This window comes from Leptonychotes weddellii, chromosome 10, assembly GCF_054177405.1.
Source record: "Leptonychotes weddellii isolate Sample4059 chromosome 10, ASM5417740v2, whole genome shotgun sequence".
Lineage (NCBI taxonomy): Eukaryota > Metazoa > Chordata > Mammalia > Carnivora > Phocidae > Leptonychotes > Leptonychotes weddellii.
This window is the reverse complement of record NC_138378.1, coordinates 94,175,710-94,188,033: the sequence shown is the minus strand read 5'-3', so window position 1 is coordinate 94,188,033 and position 12,324 is coordinate 94,175,710. Positions and strand designations below refer to the sequence as shown.

At 38.1% G+C, this 12,324-nt stretch overlaps 1 protein-coding gene across 4 annotated transcripts in view; it reads right to left on the bottom strand.

The window, feature by feature from the left end:
- The window catches only part of THUMPD2 (THUMP domain 2 tRNA and snRNA guanosine methyltransferase), a 37,857-nt gene extending 26,736 nt beyond the window's left edge, over positions 1 to 11,121 (bottom strand). The window contains exons 1-4 of one of the 4 annotated variants that reach the window (XM_031036782.2): positions 10,965 to 11,092; positions 2,927 to 2,960; positions 2,114 to 2,249; positions 99 to 508 (exon numbers count right to left, since the gene is read on the bottom strand). In XM_031036782.2, the coding sequence (XP_030892642.1) occupies positions 99 to 508; positions 2,114 to 2,198 (495 nt within the window). In that variant the 5' untranslated portion in view covers positions 2,199 to 2,249; positions 2,927 to 2,960; positions 10,965 to 11,092. Of the gene's footprint in view, positions 1 to 98; positions 509 to 2,113; positions 2,250 to 2,926; positions 2,961 to 10,964 lie in introns of all 4 variants that reach the window. The other 3 variants (XM_031036786.2, XM_006728035.3, XM_081796875.1) reach the window with 3 other exon arrangements.
- Positions 11,122 to 12,324: the final 1,203 nt, after the last annotated feature.

The following is a 12,324-nucleotide window of genomic DNA, read 5'->3' as shown; positions in this document are numbered from 1 at the left end:
AAGTTATCTATTCTGTGAAAGGCTGCCATCTCATTTTAAATCTGAAGAGTGGTTAATTCTTTCAGAAAGCGGAACTTCACCCTGGGAGGGAGGCATACCTGTGCGGTGAAGGTCTTTGCCAGAGTGCCACTGCAGCGACAAGAAACTCGGAACGTCAAGTCCTTCCGGTCTGGGGTACCAGCTGCTTTCACTACATCGTTCTGAAATGCTTCTGGAGGTTTTTCTCCGCTAGTGAGAAAACCTCCGTGCTCCACTGTTTCTGCTTCCATTTGCTTTTCCAGTTGGCATTCCCTGCTCTCTTGCAGCTCTTGCATTTGCTCTGTTTTTAATTTCTTAGGATTGGTGATGTCATTTTCTCCTACTTTTCTCTTTAGTGGGTTAGCATCTCTTCGAGAATGTTTGTCCTTTTTTGCATCAAGTTCAAGAAGATTTTTCCAAATTGAAATGGCACTCAACCAACTTTCTGGATCATCATTTACAAGTCTTTGCATTTCATTAAATATTTTTCCTAAAGAAATAAGATCTCAGTTTATCCTATACCAAAGCCTTAAAGACAGGCTATTACATTCATCACCCCTAAATTCCATTACCTTTATTTCTTTAAAATAAGTTTTACTAAACTGCTACATGAATAGTGAGTTCACCTTCACCCTGGAATTTATATAATTTAACATAAGAATATTGTGCAAAATAAAGTTCATTCTTATATTCCACACTTAACATCAAAACTGTTTTAAAATTTCTATAGAATTATCATATATTTTAGCAAGATCATTTGTCCTATGAAAATATATATCTATACCTTCAATATATGCATACACCTAGAGTACGTATTGATTTTTGAAATAATGCTGATCTTGCCTATAAAAACTAAGTTAAAAAAAACCAGAATAAACTGCAAAACAGAGCTCAGAAACAGAGCAAATGAATATTGAAACTATCTTAGACCATACAATATTAGCGTACATCATAAAATGAGTTTTCATAAAGTAATACTTCAGATACACAACCCATTCATAACTTAGGGACTGCCAGCATGCTCAATATAATGTAATCTTTTTTTGATGAAAAAAGTTCATCAAGGTGACCCAAGAGTAATTACTGTATTCTCTAAAGATGAGAATGTGTGGAATTTTGGGATGAAATTATATTGACCCCATGGTATAACACCTTAGGATTTGCTTTCTAATAACTTTTCTGACCTGTTTTGACTTCTTGCCATTTGTATCTTTATTGACACAGTTTAGTATAGACCATAATATTACATGATCTCAGAAATTAAAATGAAGTTTAAGGCAATGTCTAGTCTAGCAGTATCTGACCCTTGCTTCTATTAAGATCCTTAAATTATTTGAGTAGCATATTTATAAAATTAGAAAGTGGAGGGGCGCCTGGGTGGCTCAGTCGTTAAGCGTCTGCCTTCAGCTCAGGTCATGATCTCAGGGTCCTGGGATCGAGCCCCGCATCTGGCTCCCTGCTCAGTGGGAGGCCTGCTTCTCCCTCTCCCATTCCCTCTGCTTGTGTTCCCTCTCTTGCTGTGTCTCTGTCAAATAAATAAATAAAATCTTTAAAAAAATAAATAAATAAAATTAGAAAGTGGAAAGGGAATCTCTTAAGCCCCCTTTAACTGTAATGCTTTATAAATGGGTATAAATTTATTCAAAACCTTAAATTTAAGGTCCCCTAAGCAGGAGATTTTATTACATAGTATTTTTTCCAATTATATAATTCATTAGTTAAAATGTACAAAGTGACAGTTTTGATCAACTTATAAAACCATGCATTCTGGGTTATTACATGCTCCCGGGTCTAAGTAAATGCATCTGACCATATGTATCTCTACATAAGGTGTCTGAACATAATTAAAATGGAAGAAATGTGACTTGGAACACTAAGGCTCAGAAAATAGGCAGCAGATTGCAAAGAGACAACATTAGCTGATAATATGATTAATATGGTGATAATATTCAGGAAATATGGAAAAATACATAATTAATGACCCCACAGGTATGAATGAATCTTAAAAATGTGAAATGGGTACAAATTAATTATCAAGCAGAAAACTTTGGAGTACAATATATCATGCGGGTAAAAGCAACAGGCACCTACATACCTTTACTTTCAGAAGAAACATTAAGTGGAAACTGCTTTTTAATCAGCAAAAATAATCTTTCTGCAGATTTTAATTTTTTCAGCATATTTAAGTCAGAACAGGTGGTGAAGAAAACTTTACCTGAAATATATTCAACCTAGAGACAGAAAAGATTAATGTAGTCCTGTGTCAGAGTAAGAATCATTTCCCTTTTCCCCTCTTAATGAATTAAAACACAGTGTCTAGCCTGACAATAAAAACAACCATTTCTAAAATATGTACTATTTGTCAGACACTGTCCTAGGCATTCTGAATACATTTTCCCTCTCATCCTTATAACAACCTTCTAAACAAACAAACAAACAAACAAACAAATAAATAAATAAAGGGGCGCCTGGGTGGCTCAGTCGTTAAGCGTCAGCCTTCGGCTCCGGTCATGATCCCAGGGTCCTGGGATCAAGCCCCGCATCGGGCTCCCTGCTCTGCAGGAAGCCTGCCTCTCCCTCTCCCACTCCCCCTGCTTGTGTTCCCTCTCTCGCTGTGTCTCTCTCTGTCAAATAAATAAATAAAATATAAAAAAAAAAACCAAACCAAAAACAACCTTCTAAGGTGGATTTTATCACCCCCATTTCTTAGATTATGAAACTGAGGCTTAGATAGGTTAAATAACTTGTATGAAGTCACACAGTGACCAAGATCATAATCTATGTCATGGTACCTTTTGTAAAGTGTGTGTGTGTGTGTGCGTGCACGCGCGCACACAGACACTCCTAGGACAAATCGGGTGATTAGCCCAAGGTTAACATTATTAGTAGGCATTTATTAAACACCTACCTCGTGGTCTACCAGGAAGCATCCAGCATATGTCCTAAAGATGAATGATAATTTAATACCTATATACTGACATACAAATAAGAATGTAAAATTTATAAGAAAATATCTTGAATTAAACCCAAATGAAAACAAAAAAAGTTAACATAATAAATGCATTGATAAGCTGTAGGTACAAGGTACAAAAGTAGCACTGAATAGGGAACCATCATTAGTAAAAGTCTCAGGAAAGAACCCCGTAAGATTTGGGAAGAGAGATTCTGACAGAAGAAAGGGCAAGATGCAGAGGTGGGAGTGACAGCCGGGCTGAAGTAAACTGTAGGTCAGCATGGCAAAATTTGCTGTGTTATGCTGACTGATAGTGTCAGGTGGATGGATGGTGTGGCTCAGGCCAGCCTGATAAATGGTCATGAAAATCTGAGTACCCCAGATGGTAATGGTCAACCATTGTAGACTTTTGATGAAAGCTGTGACAGCACTGAACTAGCTAGCAGAAAAAATTACTTTAGAAGAGGCATAAAGTACGAAGTGTGGATGGTGATGCTGGAGGAAGAAGGAGATTACTGAGGTAGAAAAAATGAGACACTTGGTTGTGGAACTGAAAAAGGGACAACAACAAGAAATACGCATCACACAGAAAGAGGCTTTGGAGACAGGATGGATATGTTGTAAAAACCAGAGAAGAAAGGAAAATAAAAAAGTGCACTGGCAATAGAGAGTCTGGTGAGGTATGGCAAATGGTGCTCAATACCAATGGACTCCTCTAAAACTTTTGGGATTAAGGCAATTCTCTCAAGCTCAGGATGGATGTGGATTGTCTTAAAATTTTCCTTTTAGTGGTGGCCATTGGCTGACTGGGATGGTTCTAAGTTATCTCCTAGAACTGAGGTAATGGGGAATTTGGAGTATCCCATGTGTTCAGGCAGTTGCCATCCAATGGGAACTTGAATTCCAAGTATTTTTGTACTCTTGATCTGATATGGTCTAATTAAGTTTTTGGGATGGTAATTTCTTGGGTTACCATTCTAGCTTGATGAAGAAGAATCACTGCTGAGGAAGCCCTAGATTGACATCACGTAAAACCCAAACACTTCATTATAAGATTAACAAGTTTTGGGGACCTAAGGTACAGCATGGTGATTATAGCTAATAATACTCTATTATATAATTGAAAGTTGCTATTAGATTTTAAATGTTCTTACCACAAAAAAGTAATGGTAGTTATGTGACCGGATGGAGGTGTTAGCTAATGCTATGGTATTAATCATTTGCAATATGAAATTTATCAAATCAACATGTTGCACATCTTAAACTTACACAATAGTATATGTCAATTATATCTCAATAAAGCTGGAAAAACAAATTAAATAAAACCCAAACAGCTTGGGTACTGGAAAGTGCAGCTGACCAAGATAGCTTGAGAAAGTAGGGAATGAGAAGAATGTTTAGGAATCAACATTTAAGGCGATAAGGAAGTAACAAAAATAAGAACTTCTAGTTTCTAGAATTTACTTCTTTCTCATTACAAAAGTGACATTTTTCCACAAAAGTCAAAACTAAATATATACCTCAAAATGCTTAGATCTTGAGAACAAAGTTTTAAAAAGTAACTTTTAAAAGTTTAGATTTTATGTTACCTGACATAAAAATATAGCTGATATTAAAGCCATCACAAAACAAGCTAGAAGACATGAAATACGTTACCAAGATTATGGGGGGCAACTGAAATAAATATTCTACTGAAAATGTATGGTTTTAAGATTCAAGTTCTATAAACAAATTGATGCAAACATTTAGACCAGTGATTTTAACCTAGTCAGTGATCTAGATATTAATTTGTAGTTGTTAATTGTACAAAGATCTTATCTTTTCTTACTTATTTGAATATGAAGGGAAACATTTTATACAGTGAACTTCCTCTAAAAATATCATTTTGGGGAGGTGGGAAGAACAACAACAAAAAAAGAGAACATGATTGAAAATCAAGTTAATTAAAAGGAACTAAAGGCTTAATTTATTTGGGGAATCAAATTATAAGAAGGTTTTGAGGCATTAAAATGCTAAATACATTTTCAAAACCAAAAGCAACATTATTCTCTTTATTTCAAAATTAACATGAGGCCTACATTCCTTTTACAAGTAATATGCATGTAATCAGAAGTAGTTTACTAAATTGCAAAACAGTCACTATGAAAATCAAATAATCATATATCATGGAAGCACTATAATGGTTTACCTTTGGTGAAGATACTGTATTATATCTTAAAGCAGGAGGGAGAATGAATTTTGGTGCTTATAAGTTCAAAATCTGCTAAAGCTGGTGTTAACCTTTTTCTTTAATTTATTGCTTGTAACTTATCATATTCAATTACAATACTTAGGAGAGAAATGTGGCATTTTAGGATATTTCATCCAAATATTTGTTACTTGAAAATTTATATATACAATCTGTTTTTTCCATTTGGAATTAAATCATAACCAAGTGTCTAAAACCAGTTGGTTTTATGTCTAACACTTCTGAAGATGAAATAACAGTCTTTATTAAAGTAAAAACAGTTCTGTTATCAGCTAGCATATCTAAGCACTTAGCGTTTTTGCCTTTCTTTTAGAATTCAGTCATTCAAATCTAACACAAAAATTGAAAGTTTAACTCTAGGCAAAAATGCATAGGAAGATAGGGAGATATCAAAGTTCTCCTAATTCTACAGATGCCATCTAGTTTTAGAATTAATTTTAAATTGCTAAGTGAAGAGTTGAGGTGGTACATGAGCTTTTTTGATACATTTTATAAGAATTAAAAAATTCATTTAATTAAAAAAATTCAAGAAATTTCTCTACAAGATATGCGGAGAATCTTAAAAGATATCAACCTTATATAATTACCCCATTAAATAAAATAACTATGAAATAACCTGAGTATCTGGTTAGATCTACCCCACTACCCTGTATCACCAAGACGCCACTAAAAATTTAAAAATTGACTGGCTTATTCAGGTTCAGGACCCAAGTTGAAAGTCTTTGCTATGTGGGTTTATAAAGACCAGTTAATCCACTGACAGGGCCTTTCTGGCTAGCTAGAAAAATTAGGTACACCTCTATTTTACTGATTTTATCTTAAAAGTATTCTTGCTTTTATTGTTATAATAAATAACAGTATTTAATACATTAAACATTGTTATAAAGTAAAGCTTAATTTTTCCCAATGTATTTCTTTAAAGTAGTCCAGGTAAAATAAGTATATATTATGCATGTATATAAAATATATTATACACCTAAAAATATATAATTATACAATATAAATTAAATATTTAAACAAACCCAGGAACCTATTAAGAAGTTTGCCCCACCACCAGGAGGAAAAAAAGAAATCTAACCTGAATCTGACCAAACTCTAGATACAACTTACAAGATTCCAATTTACAGGAAACAGAGAGGACATGTTAAACTACACCATGGAGATGCAACTGGCAATATCTACTAGACCAGGGGAAACTCTAGCAGTGCTGTCCAACAACTTCCGTGATGACGAAATGTTCTATAACCTGTGCTGTCCAATGCGGTCACCACTAGCACATGTGGCTTCTGAACACTTGAAATGTGCCTGAGAGTGAATTTTTTAAAATTTTATTTTAATTAAAATAGCCACCATGCCCTATTGGATAGCATAGCTCTAGACTAGGGGTTAGGAAATGAGGCCTGGTGAGCTAAGAATGGTCTTTACCTTTTTAAAGGGACGTAAAAACAAACAATAACAACAAAGAACGTGTAACAGAAACCACAAAGTGATCCATATATGTGATCTACAAAGCATAACATATTTATTATCCAGACCTTTAAAGGAAAAGTTGGCCGACCCTTGCTCTAGACTATGGGACAAACAACCTGCTTCTTTAACAAATAATAAATTGCTGGGGGAAAAAAGAGAGGTGAAGGGAAAATCTATAGATTAAAAGAGAATTTTTTTTTTCTTAGAAAAATTAAAAAGACTTAAAAGAGTATCAGCCAATCATAATGTGTGGTCCTTATTTGAATCCTCATTCATTCTTTCTTTATTTTTTCTAAAATTTTATTTATTTATTTGACAGAAAGAGCACAAGCAGGGAGAATGGCAGGCAGAGGGAGAGGGAGAAGCAGGCTCCCTGCCGAATGGGGAGCCCAACGTGGGGTCTGATCCCAGCACCCTGGGATCATGACCCAAGCCAAAGGCAGACACTCATCGGACTGAGCCACCCGGGTGCCCCGAATCCTCATTTAAATACACAAACTTAAGAACAAAAGTGACATTTATGAGACAAGTTGAAATTTGAACACTGACTAGATACTTGATAAGTTACTTTTAGATGTGATATTGTGGCTTGTATTTTGAAACGAGCCATTATGTGTATTATCTCTTCTATATTATATGATACATATTATGCGGTAAGAGTCCTCTCATTCTAGATATAGAGTAGTCCCCTGTTACCGGTGGTATCGCTTCCTGCACTTGCCGCGCTCAACCGCGTGATTCGGAAGCAGATGACCTCCGCTCTGACGTAAGGTCAACAGCGTAAGGCCACGTAAGTCAATCGCAGTTCTGAAGCACCATCCTCTTTCTGAAGTCCCGTCAGAAAGTCAGTCAACAGTAGCCTAAGGTCCCGCACCTCACTCCATCTCATCACTTTGTCATCTCACATCATCACCAGAAGGGTGAGTACAGTACAATAAGGTATTTTGAGAGAGAGGGAGGGAGAGAGACCACATTCACATAACTTTTATTACAGTATATTTATAATTGTCCTATTTTATTTATTATTAATCTCTTACTGTGCCTAATTTATAAATTAAACTTTTTTATGGATATGTATATATAGTAGAAGACACTATATATAGGGTTGGTACTATCCATGTTCTCAGGCATCCACTGGGGGTCCTGGAACGTATCTCCCACGGAGAAGGGCAACTACTATATAGGCAAACATTCACATATGACGTGGTATCTTGAGTTTGCTTCAAATTAACATGGGTGGAATGGAGCAGAATTCACTATGGGATCGTTCTTGCAGCTGGTTGATGAGTATGTGAGATTCACCACACTATTCTACTTTTGTGTATGTTTGAAATTCTCCAGGATAAAAAGCTAAACAGAATACACAAGGCACTTTCTATTGCGAGCTGCATGTTGAAGGAAGCACCTAAATCAGTCACCTGAGGGGGGAAGAGTTTGCAAGTTAAAATGCAAACGATTGGGCTTATGTACATTCCTACTGAAAGAAAAGTTTTTGGGGGTGGCAACTAGGGACATGTATTTTCAGCAAGCTCCCTACATGATTCTTATGTTCACTAAAACTGGAAAAACACTGGTTAGAAAGGTGTGATTCATTTGTAAAAGTAAACAATCATTTCTAAATTAATTTGTTTTGTAAATTCAGATTTTACAATATCAATTTTCTTGAAGCGAACCGAAGTTTCTAACAGACTCTCTTATTACTGCATGAATGATTTTAAGTATTCCTGTGCAACTCATTCTTTGGGAACATTTACTGATCACCTACTAATTGCAAGACATTGTGTTACACATGCTATCAATCTTTATCTCAAGGATTGCTCTAATCCTTTTTAAAAAAGATTATTTATTTGAGAGAGAGAGAGAGCACAGGCAGGGGGAGTGGCAGAGGGAGAAGCTGGCTTCCCACTGAGCAAGGAGCCCGATGTGGGGCTCCATGTGGGGCTCGATTCCAGGACCCCGGGATCATGACCTGAGCTGAAGGCAGACATTTAACAGACTGAGCCACCCAGGCGCCCCTGCTCTAATCCTTTAAAGTATTATCATCTCCATTTTATATCCAAGGAAAAGTGAGGCTCAGAAATTTGAGTATTTAGCCCAAATTAAAAAATCTATTAAAAGAAGATTAAGATTTGAACATGTCTTTGGCCTCTAAAGTTTACATACACTCTTTTCCATGCTGTTACAGAAATAACCTACATGCTTCTGGGCAGTTTCCCACCATAATTTAATGTAGTTGTAAAGCACATGGGCTTCAAAGCAAGAAAGCTTCAGATACAAGTCCCAGCTCCACCATGTAACATCAGTTTTCTCTTTATTTCTTTGTAAAATGGAGGGGAAAATGACCTATCACATAGGAGTCTTTTGAGGATTAAATCATATCCAATGTACATAAAAGTGTCTGACACACTCTATGTGCTTTATAAATGTTAGATGCTATCATTATGCTTTCAGGATTGCCTTAACTTTGAGAGTTTATATTAGTGAAACAGATGGAATTTCAGAGGTTATTTGTTCAGATCCCATTTCCAAGCATATCTATCCTTATTTTTTTTTTAAGATTTTTTATTTATTTGAGAGTGAGCAAGAGAGAGAGAGAGAGAGAAGGAGCAGGGAGAGGGGCAGAGGGAGAAGCAGACTCCCCACTGAGCAGGTAGCCCGATGTGGGGTTCGATCCCAGGACTCTGGGATCATGACCTGAGTTGAAGGCAGACACTTAACTGACTAAGCCACCCAGATGTCCCAGCATACCTATCCTTAAAACATACACAATCCAAATATGGAAATCCCTAAATCTCTTGGCATTTAATTCCTCTCATTGCCAAGAACTTTGTCCCTATAATTTACTGAATTTTTTTTGCTGTGATGAACCCCTTAGTCCTCCTGTATCTCATTGTCTTTAGAGAAGATGGAGAACAAGCAGAGAAGATAATTTTTCTAATTAGACATACTCCAGTTGGGTCAAGCCTTCTATTTTTCATACTCAGAACTCTACGTTAACATTTTTTTTTTTTTTTTAAATCAGTGCAGCATGATGTAACAGCTGCACAGTATCAACTGGAACTGGACCCAGGAACTGACCTGCCTGGGTTGGACATGATTATATACTCATGCCTGAGTTCACAGACAGCTTGGGTTTGAATCCCAGGTCTGCCACTTTACATGACTTGAATAATTTATTGGACTTACCTGTGCTTCATTTTCCTTTTCTGTTAAATGTAGGGCCTACCTCATAGGGCTGTTGTGAAAATTAAGCAGGTGAATACAGAGTAAAGACCTAAGAACATGGGCCTGACACATATTAAATACTCAATGTCAGCAATTCTTACATTGTTGCTTTTTTAGATTAGCTACATTCAGCATTCTATTAAGTTCTGTGACCCAAACCACAAATGGCTGGTAATCTAAGACTGATGCCATTTTTCATGAGGCCCTCTATCCTCCACGCCCCCAACTCCCTCATTGCAGAAAATCCTTTTGTGGCTTCCAACGCTGTAAGGGTTGCTAGAGTTGCGTGGTCAATTTCATTTAGGAAGTTTTCCTTTCCCAAAAACACATCATTCACACTGTCACATACAGCCCGTCAAGTTACTGGAGTCTGTTTCTATTACGTCTTTTCCCTCTGCTTTCAAGAAACCAGTTCAGCATGTTCTAAAGAACCTAAACTCAAGTTTAAAACCTTGTTCATTTCATTGAAATGAACAGATAGATACCACCAACTGTTAACTTCCTCCAGAAGTTGGACTGTGAGGCCTCCGAGACTGTATTACTTTTGTAGCTACTATTTACTCGGTGTTTACGGTGTACTTGAGGTACCCTGTATCATATAATCCTCCCAACAATCCTATGAAGTAAATACAATCATGATCAGGAAACTGGCAAGAGTCAAGTAATTGAACCTGAAGATAGTATTTGTATTTAAAGGATGGAGAAAGGCTTCTAACTCTGACAGGTCTCATTCTAACTACGTGCACTATCCTATACCTTCTTTTTAAGAATCTAGGAAATAACTTGCCTTAACCCCCCCTCCCCCTTTTAATAAAACTACAGGCATGAGAGATACGCGGTCATAGATGTGGAGGGGAGAACGACTGGAGGTTCTTTCCAGCAGTAATTAAAGGATGTGTCAGAACTCCGAGGCTCAGGACCGTCGCCTTGGTGGGTCCGGGGCTTGAGAGTTGGGGACTCGCGTCGCTTTCAAGGGTCTACACCGACCCTGGCGCGGAGGGAGCAGGGCCTCCCTCCTTCCCGCCGGGGCGCTCAGTGAGGGCGACTCACCTGCGTGGCCGCCAGCCGCGTCCGCACCTCCCTCATCAGGAAGGGCTCCAGGCCGCGGCCCGCGGTGCAGAAAAACCTGGCTCCCGCTGCAGGCCGCGAGCCGGAACCTGTCTGCAACGCCGCCATGGCGGCCCGCGCGCGCGGCCCCGCGGCTCCGGGTCACGTGGCCTGGGGCGCGCGCGGCGCGTCCCCGCGCTCCCGGCTGTGTGCTCAGGGGCCGGAGGGCGGGGTGGAGCCCGAGGCCAGCGGGCAGGGAGAATCCCAGTTGGGACTGGGGATGCGGTCCCCTTGGAGGGGTGGCTGGGGGTCTCCTTGGTTAACTGCTTGTAACTTCCCTGATTAGGCATCTGGAACTATTTAGAATCACAGATGGAAGGGATACAATTGGGATCTGTTATATGATCTACAAAAAGGATATATATCATCTAATCCATCTGCCTTATTTTTGAAATTGAGGAAGTTGATCCCTAGACAGGCCAAGGGACAGTTAGTGGCACAGCTGAGGCTGGTCTTGATAGCTAGGATAATGAGCTTTCTTCTATTTCTCCCAACTTTCTCCTCTCCTCTTCTCCATCCCGCTCCACTACTGTCCTCAAATAAGGGGCCCTATTCTGTCTTCACCAAGAATTGGGCCAAAGCTAGGAATCCTTAGGACCAAGAGCAGAAATTCCCATTCTCCAACTGAATGTTTTCATGTTCATGGAACAGGTCACATTTCTTGTACTACTAAGTTAACCACGAAGGTAATGAATGCACCATCCAGTTTGGGCCACCTGATTTAATTGGCTCTCTTAACAGTATTGAAGGGACTTCTTTAATTTTGAATTTTCAATTGGCAATGAAAATATTACTTGGAGGAATAGAATCCGTATTACAAAGTGGACAGCATTACATTAGCTCTGTAGTTATATGAAGTTATATAGAAGTCATATATGTAGTTATATGAAGATATATAGAAACTATTAAACAAATGACTATCTTTCTGGCAAGTGCCTCTCATGTGCTTCCCAATGGGACCTAGGCAAATAACGGGTACTCCCTCTCTTCCTCCTCGCCCCACCCCAGCTCCTGGTCTACTGGGACAGTAGTAAGAAAATTCTTATGGAATCATGTAACGCGAGTGTTTCAAAGTTTCAGTCCTAAAACTTCTTCTCAGATCCTTTCATTTTGACAAATTCTTTCCTTCCTTCTTTCCTTTCTTCCTTCCTTCCTTTTTTTTCCCTTATCTTCTTTCTTTTTTTTTTTTTTTGCCTCCAGACTTATGTTCTCATTCTTTTGGCAGTTGACATAGCTCATTCCAACTTCTTTATGCTTTGGGATTCCTGACACTCAAGTCTGTCTGGGGAAACCCATGAAACCT